General features: G+C 40.5%; 1 protein-coding gene across 1 annotated transcript; it reads left to right on the top strand.

The window, feature by feature from the left end:
- Positions 1-3,689: 3,689 nt before the first annotated feature.
- On the top strand, positions 3,690-5,886 carry socs1a (suppressor of cytokine signaling 1a). Its single transcript, XM_063904783.1, has 2 exons — positions 3,690-3,876; positions 4,837-5,886. The coding sequence occupies exon 2, from the start codon at positions 4,894-4,896 to the stop codon at positions 5,650-5,652; it is 759 nt and encodes a 252-aa protein (XP_063760853.1). The 5' UTR covers positions 3,690-3,876; positions 4,837-4,893; the 3' UTR covers positions 5,653-5,886.
- Positions 5,887-9,143: the final 3,257 nt, after the last annotated feature.

Raw genomic sequence — 9,143 nt, 5'->3', positions numbered from 1 at the left:
CAGCAATAAGAAAGACAATGAAGTGAAATAAAGCCAATGGGTGGAGCGAGAGGCTTTCACCAGAACACAGGGATGCTAAAGTTTCAATTTCCCTGACACAGAGCCAATGATGAGGACACACCCATACAGAGAACTAGGTCCTGTTCATCATCCAATATTTACTGTTCCCATGTGGGACGAAACACTGTCTGATGTTATGCAAATGGCAAATTGCGGATCTAATGATGCATTTTAACTACAATAGTCACAAAATACCCTGCAGATCCTCAAAGTGGAAAGCATCAGCTCACACCTGCACAAATGACCAGAGTGCATACCATGGGGAGTTGTATCTGCAAATATTTATAACAATGTAATCTGCAGTATGTTTTTCAATCTTTTCCACATATTACGACCTTTAAACGTACAAATAAACTCCAACAAAGATAAAACACAAAGTGGTCCTGCAGGACTGGAAACTGCAGAGACGGATTTCCCCTGCCCTGCATTTGTATCCATCTGTCTTTCATCAAGCCATCGAAGCACTAAACATAACTTTAGTTACCACATGTTCCTTTGGTTACAGCAATAGATTATTCCTTCAAATAAAATCGATTCCAGATCCTTTAAACTGCAAAAACTCACCAATATTTCTCTTCATTAAAGTATGCATTCATGTATTTTCCATCAAAACATTGCATTCATCCCTGCACAAACACACACACACACACACACACACACACACACACAGATTGTCAACAGTATGCAAGATTATAAATAAGACACAACGTGCTCTCTGGGAAGCCGGCTATGTTTCAGCTTCTTGCTTCTCAACCTGTTTCACAGAAATGAAACTCATTGACATGCACACATGCAACAAACACAGAGTGCGTAATATCGTGCAGGTAAAACACACGCACGCTGTAACAGACTGTGTAGTTCAATGCAGATGATAGGGTTTAGGAATATGTCTGCAGTAAACATACACTGATTGCAGACAGACGTGCAGACAGGGCAATGGCGGAAGTCCAGATTCATGGCGTGGCTTTGATTACCAGAGCAGTTCACTCGGGCTCCCCTTTCTCTGCCTGTCTCCCTCCTCCCTCACTCACATCTTGCTGCAGATACAAAAACTGATACAGTGTGTGAAGCATTGACTACAAAATGCATGCCCGAACAAAGTTATACACTTGGGAATATGATCATATCCTTCAAACCAAGTTGAAGAAAAATCCTGCCAGAAAACGAACACCATTAAAGAAGAACTCCACCAGTTTTGCATCCTATACTTTTCATTAAATGATGTTCAACAAGACCTGCAAACTGACTATAATGTGCCGTGTTCTCCAGAAAATGCGGTTTTGAATTGTGTCTATTCAGTCACTTAAAGAGACAGTATTTGGCGCTATGGTTGCAGGTTGTTCTTACCCACACCAAACCATGGCTGCACATCAACCCCACCCTCATCCAACTTCACTGGCTCCCGATCAAGTCCCAGATCACTTTCAAAACCCTCCTCCTCACCTACAACTCTCTGCATGGTCTCGCTCCAAAGTACCTATCAGACGTCCTCCATACCTACGCCCCTTACACCCCTACATGGAGTCTGCTTTCCTCGGACACCGGCCTTCTCTCCATTCCCCCTCACTAGCCTCCGAACCGTTGGTGACAGCCTTATAAACCTTCCTTACCATCACACAACTTTAAAATCAATAACATTTAGATAACATAAACACTGTGAAAGGCCCTCCCTCAAGCCAATGTTTGTTTGTCCCTTCTGAGCTGCTGTAGAAATGTCATGGAAGTTGACCCGTTTCCAATGTAGATATGAAGGCATCACTCTAATCATTTTTAGATATTTTTAAACCAATGAAAACATAGTAATGAATAATATTTTCCACATCTGCTATAGTAATAGATCCCCCTATATAGTACACAACACTGCCCCTTTAAATATTTTACAGCCGGAAGAGTTTTGAATAACACACAATGAACACCACCAGATGCACATAATGGAACCAGCCGGCTTATTTAAGTAATAGTTGAGTCAGACCAGCCCTGATAAAATGGAAATAAGCCTTACAAAGACATACACTTTGACCTCGCATCGCTATCCAAAGACTATAAAGGTTTTAACCTGCCTGCCTGTCTGTCTGCCTGCCAGCGTGTCTCTTGAACCAAAGCCAGCTGACCAAAGCTTGCCTTAACTTTCAGTTTGTCAACCTGACTCTGATGTAAACTGAACACCTGGGGTTTACTTCTTCTGGCTCACTCTCCACAAACGTATTTATATGTTGTTGAACTCTGATGCCAGCCGTTGATAGTCTGTGGAGACATTTGATAGGATGTTGATGACTTGATGATATTTACCATGTGAGGTTTATGTGTGGGTATATTTAAAATGTACTTGCTACAGAGTCACTCTACACAACCCAACTTCTTACACAGATATATGTCAAAGTGTATAATTAGTTTGGCATGAAGCTCTAATAAAATAATGTCAAATAGACAGAAGTGCAATTTGACACGTCAAACAAGTGGCATTTCCTCAGAAACACCACATCTTCATGCCTCACTGTTCATCTAATAACAGCAATATGTGTCATCTGAGTCCAATACTACACACTACATTACAAAATGGGATTGAAAAAGGAAATGACCTTATGTGGCAAGGAGTGAAAAGGTAAAATAATGATGGGTCAGGATGTCAGAATATGAGCAGCTCTGAGATGAATCACCCCAGATGTGACAGATTTTCTGCAGAAGAGCTTGCTATTATCAACAAATGAAGAAGTGCCCCATTGGTTTGGGTTCCCCCTAGGCTCGAGTCAACTGAAATGATCTGCATTTAGAAACAATCTAATACTTTTCATGGGACTTGATGTTAAAGAGGTCATGCAGATCCTTATCACAATTCCTTGTAGTAAAAAAAGAAACAAAAAAACCCCACATCATTTGCATTATATTTTTTTCAGGAACTTAAGCTATATCTGTGAGACTTAATGCCAAATAAAACTCGGTATGACATTTGATACGGAGTACTGCTTCAAGGGAAACACCAGGCGATAAAAAGATGAAAGATTGATGTTTTGACAGAAGCATTTGTACTGATGTGTGTGTGTGTGTGTGTGTGTGAGAGAGAGAGATGCAACATATAAATCGATACACATCATTATAGGTTAAGCAACCCAGTAGTGTATAAAGTAATTCAAATAAACCCCAGTTTTTTGTGTGATGAACACATTAATGCAACAACCATTTTAATTAAATAATTAACAAATATCTGGTGCCACTTAACGTACTTTTGGTACATATAAGTATATTTTGATGCTAATACTTTTGTAATTTTACTTAATTTTGAATGTAGGACTTTTGCTTGTAATTGAGTATTTCTACCGTGCAGTAATGTTACTTTTAATAAGTAAGTAATCTGAGTACTGAGTAATCTGGGGATTAAGACTGCGATTCCTCACAAGTGTCATTCTTTCTGTAAACGCCCTGCAGTCACATGGCTTTGCGGCTTTCACGAAATTCTCTTAATAATAGCTTCGTTGATACGAACTGAACAAGGGCCTGCTCTGAGTTTCACTTTCGTTTAGCTTTTTCAAGGAAACAAGATACATCTGCCTGAGTGTTCAGGGAAACATTGAGAGGAGGAGCTTAGGGCTTTATAAACCAGAAATGTTTACCACCGGCACACAGACGAGAGTAGTTGTCGAGTGGGGATCACAGACAGCAGATCCATAAAGTCCGAGCTGTCAGACGGTGTTTTACGCACCACTGCACACTGCTTCAAGGATTACCTGCAGGACATAAACGGATTGCATTGCAGTGTTTTGCACTCTGGAATTACACACAAACGGATCTCTAAACAGCTACTGTTGTTAGCACAAAACGGTAAGTCTATTAACGTTGGAGTTATTTCACTGTCGGTTGTTTCTGCCGGTCAGAAATGGCACTTTGCAACATTCATGGCTGCTTTTTTTCCTCAGAGGAGTGCAGTGGAAAAGTATGGGATTGCACTTTTTTTTTAACTGCGTTGATTTTGTAGGCAAAAATGCATGCAGGAGTTTTAAAATTTGACCATCCAGATATTAACAGCAGCTGTAAAACGTTATGAGGCAATGCAGACAGTTCAAAATGAAGTCTTGCAAAGAGAAATACGATTTTTTTCCTATAGAAATATGAGTATAATTTAAATGGTATCCTTCCCATGGCTCATTATTTGTTTAAGATCGTCTGATATTGAAGGGGAAAAAACCCCCCACCTGTTAATCATTACCTTTTCCTGGAATCTAAAACAAATGTTGTTCAAGTTAACATAATGTCTAAAAACTCAACAACTTTCAACTCAAAAATCGAAAGGTTAAATAAATAATGAATTTTTCATTGACTTTAAATTTGGTTTCCACCTAGAATTTTAGTCAGTAAGCAAAAGTGATTCAGCTATAAGTGCTGCTATAAGCCCCACAAACTGTGTGTGTGTGTGTGTGTGTGTGTGTGTGTGTGTGTGTGTGTGTGTGTGTACAGTAACCAGGCAGTGTACAGTAATCTGAGTGGGGCTGACATCACTGCATTTGGATCCAACCACAGATTCCATTCATACAAAACACAATACTGCTCCATGGAAACTTGAATGAGACATTCACTGTACACACACACCACACACACATTATGTCTCCTTTTAGAGCATCAGAGCCTTACATGGCCATTGCCTAAAATATTTCTGTTAAGTGCCATCATCTTTATTTGTCAGGAAGCTCTAACTCTTTCTTACTGACTTTAGTTGTTAAGTTTGACCTTCATTAATGAAATAAATGGATATTTGATATTAACTTTTCTTTTCTTCTCTCTCAGGATGTCAGTGTTGTGGTTAGAGATGGGAGAGGGTCTGGGGCCACTCTCCCCTGTAGGATGGTAGCCAACAGCACAGTGGAAGGCCATGACAAGACCAGATTGTCTAGCTCATCATCATCATCGTCATCATCATCATCATCATCATCATCATCATCATCATCATCATCATCATCATCATCATCATCATCATCCTCTTCCTGTTCTTCATCATCATCCTTGTCAATACCGCTGGCTAGGCACGAGCTCGCTCTCAGCCCTCAGCGCACAGAGTCGGAGCAGCTTCAGCGTCGGGACAACCCCATTCCCAGGTCGGTGTCCGTCCCCTTGGTGTACCTCACACACTTCCCTACCTTTTCCTGCAAGGAGGACTGTAAGATCATTACGGACACAGCAGCCAAGCTCGACCACAGTGCCTTCTACTGGGGCCCTCTTGGAGTGGAGGAAGCCCATCGCATGCTGAGGGAAGCTCCTCTTGGCAGCTTCCTCATCCGAGACAGCCGGCAGAAAGACGTCTTCTTCACGCTATCCTACCACGGCAACAGCGGGCCAGTCAGCGTGCGCATCGACTACAAGAACCGAAAGTTCTCACTGGCGGGCAACGAGCGCTCTTTCCCATCGCTCTTTGCCCTCTTGGAGCATTACATCAATTCCCCCAAGAAGAGCCTGAGCATCCCGTACAGGAAATGGAAGCCGACGCTGCAGGAGCTGTGCAGGAAGCGCATCATGGAGCTGTGTGGCGGGGGAAGCCGGGTGTCAGAGCTGCCAGTGACGCATGTTGTCCAAGGATTCCTGATGGAATTCCCTTACAAACTGTGAACAGACTGCCTTTCAAAGTTTTGGTAGTATTATTTTTCATTTCAAGAAGGATGTTTTTACCGACAAACAGTAAACCGGAGGAGCGTTTGCTAAAGACTGCTCGTAATACGATGGACGTCAAGACTGCGTTGTGCTGGTCACACTTGATATCATGTCCAGTTCCTGAGGTGAACAGCTGCAAAATCTTTCACCAGAGACATCATAACCACAGTCAAGTGAAGGCTGTCTATAATAGGACAGAGCAGGATGTTTCAACACACATTACCTCCAGAAACTCTTATTGCACACGGAGATGTCGCCTTCTGGTCTCAAGGAAGTACAACAAGTCGGAAAAAGTGGCATTAAGAGACATACAAAGACACAATAGAGCTATTAAAGAAGAAGTTGGGTCAAATATGAATGTTCTATTGCAAACTATGGGTTCTGTAGTCACCTGTTTGTGGTCACCAGTTGCCCAACAATATCTAAAAGTGGATTGTGGAAGGACTTTAAGAGCATCAACACAAAGGAGTTTTTGGAGGGTACGGCTAAAAGCATCATAGACAGTACGATTGATTCTGTAGCAGACTTTAATACTCTAATGTTGTTCAATGTTTACATCTCACATGAATGTTTGCCTGCACTTAGGGCTTGAATACTATTTGATATTTGAATTATTATCGATGGTATTGGTCATGAGTTCTGCTGTGAAGTACTGTATGGAGAGACACATCACCTCTTGTTCAAACATATCTGCCAAACAGATAATTATTTACTGAGTGAGATTTATTTTTGATGTTTTTATTGTATTTTAAATAAAACTTATTTAAACTTATCTTGCTGGAGTTATAGTTTTGATTGTGGTGTTTCTTTTCCCCAAATGATGTCCTGTGCAGGGAGCAGTAGGAGTATGAAGGGGCGGAGACAGACACACCTTCACATTTTGTTTGCAGTGTTTCACAGACAATGGGATAGACAGGCAGACAGGAAGTGTGACGCGGTATCGTACAGTATTGTCACCACAGTGAGTCATCTGAGTAGGTTAAAGTGACAGGTGGGTTGTTTTACATTTGTAGTAAATGGAGTGTTACGCTTAGAAACACACACACTTACCAGAAACAGGGGCAGGGCTGACACATAATGAAGAGTGTGATTGTGTCTATTTGTGTGTGTGTGTGTGTGTGTGTGTGTGTGTGTGTGTGTGTGTGTGTGTGTGTGTGTAGCACTTTTATCATAAAGAGGACCTACCTCGGATTGAAATTCCCTCAGGAGGATGTGGGAAATTTTGGGGGGTTAGTGGTTTGACAGAGACAAGCTACACCAAGGTCAGGCTTATAGTAATAATGTGTGTTTCACTTCAGAGTTATGGTTAAAGTTTAATATGTAGAACATATTTAAAACAGCTGCAAGTAAGCGGAGCAGAAACAAGCAGGTGGAACATGAAGAACTTGACGAGAAAACTATTACAGGATGTCAAATTATTCTGAACATAATGTACCTGAAAGAATATTAAGCCAAATAGATTTAAAAAGATGACAGATTTTAAACTAAAGGGCTGCCATTATTAACAATACACTGACTGAAACATCACCATTTTCCAACAGATGTGTGGAAACACTGATCCACAAGTATACACTCTGTACTGTAGTTAGTATGACATTGGGGTGAATTATTTGCTGGGGATTAGGTAATGCTTAAAACAGGTGTGTATAAAACAATTAAGGGAGTTACTAAGAAGGAGCCTTACAAAACCTTTTACAATTCTGACATAGAGTCCTTGCATTGGCCAAAACGGTTGTAAAATTGCAGCAGAAATTAATGAAACATCTTATCCTGTCCTAACCACAAGCTGAAAAGTTCAACTGCTGTATAATTGTTAACATTGCGTGTTGAATGTAGGAATATCCTGCTTGTGAAATATAACATTACCAAACAGCACATGTAAGCATATTTCTTCACATGGAACGCTGAGATTCTGAACATTCGGTGTGTTTTCATTTCATGGTCGTGTAACCCTTTATGGCAATTCCTGACAATTACAGGGAGAAAGAAAATATCTAAAAAAGTACACCTTTCACGTTGTTCTCCTCAGTATCTTGCTGAGCGTTAGATGGGATCATGTTTGTACAGTAAGTATGAAGCTGCCACGGCATGATAAGCCACTTATCTTAGTTGAGACTAGCATTTAGAGTGGGGGGGAGAAGCAGCTAGCATCTCCAAAAGGTGTCAAAATCTGCCTACCACCACCACCTTCAAAAACAATGAATTAAACCACTACAGTATGTTACATTCTTAAAGTATCCTGGTGTAAAGGCACACAATGTGTTCTTAATTATTTATTGCCTGGGCGCAATGATGTTTTATTTAATGAAAGTACGAGGAGCTGTTTGGTGTATTTGTTGCAGACAGAGCCAGTGCTGTCGTTACCTCCTCTTAGCAGTGTTTGTTCAAAGCTAAGCTAACCTGCTGCTAGCTTAAGCTTATATTTGAACCTTCTTCTTCTCAAACTTAGCAAGAAAGCAAAGTTTATTTCACAAATTGTGACTTTTAAGTGTTCATTTTGTTAAATTAGCACTAAATTATTGTAAAAGTAAAAAAAAAATGGAAGTTTTTAAAGCATTGTACAACGTAATGATTGTTAGCAGCCGGCTAAAGTAGATTAGCTTTAGCTCCAACTGACGTTATATTTAGAAAGCCGAATCGTTTGCTCAAATTGAGCAGTTTCATGACATTTGTGAGAGCAGGTGTTTTCATTTTGAGAGTGTAGTGTACTTTTCATTTCTGAATTGAGGTTACAGAGGCCTAACTTTATCACAACTCCAACCTTTTCCTCGTAACCAGAACTCCAACGCTAAAACCAAACCTTACCATATGGCTTTGTGAGCTTTAGGGGGACTTTTTCAATTGGCTTAAGGTCTAAAAAAAAAGTGTTGCCACACACACACACAACCACACCATGCTGAGTAATAATGAAGATCTCTCTCTCACACACACAAACACACACACACACACACACACACACACACACACACACACACACACACACACACACACACACACACACGTGGAACAAACATTCATTAAAGTAGAACATGAGTCACTAATACAAACAGTGGTACAATAACTCTTTATCATCTTGACTTTTCAATCAAGCACCAAGTGTGTTTTAGGTGTGTGTGCGTGTGCGAGGTGTCAAGTGAATCATACGTGGCAGTTCCATTCATAGCTTCTCAGTTAGTAGAACTTCACCAACCATTTAGAGAAGTGAAAAGTGAAGTGAGGGGTTCTATGAATGGGTTCCTATCACCTGTTTTCTGAGGAATCCTGGGTTGGAATTTTTGGTCCTTTAAAAAGACACACGCACACGCACCCACACTTCTACAGAAAGCAATTTAAAACAGACATCTGAAGAGAAAGGTCTCAATGAAAAAGATCTTGCTTAAAGTGAGAAAGGGTAACACTATAGGAAGTTCTTCACATTCAATGTAAATAAGTGTTAAGGTCAGTTCTTT

This window comes from Eleginops maclovinus, chromosome 16 (genome assembly GCF_036324505.1).
Source record: "Eleginops maclovinus isolate JMC-PN-2008 ecotype Puerto Natales chromosome 16, JC_Emac_rtc_rv5, whole genome shotgun sequence".
NCBI lineage: Eukaryota > Metazoa > Chordata > Actinopteri > Perciformes > Eleginopidae > Eleginops > Eleginops maclovinus.
Note: the sequence above shows the minus strand (reverse complement) of the source record. Positions and strands in the feature narration are given on the sequence as shown.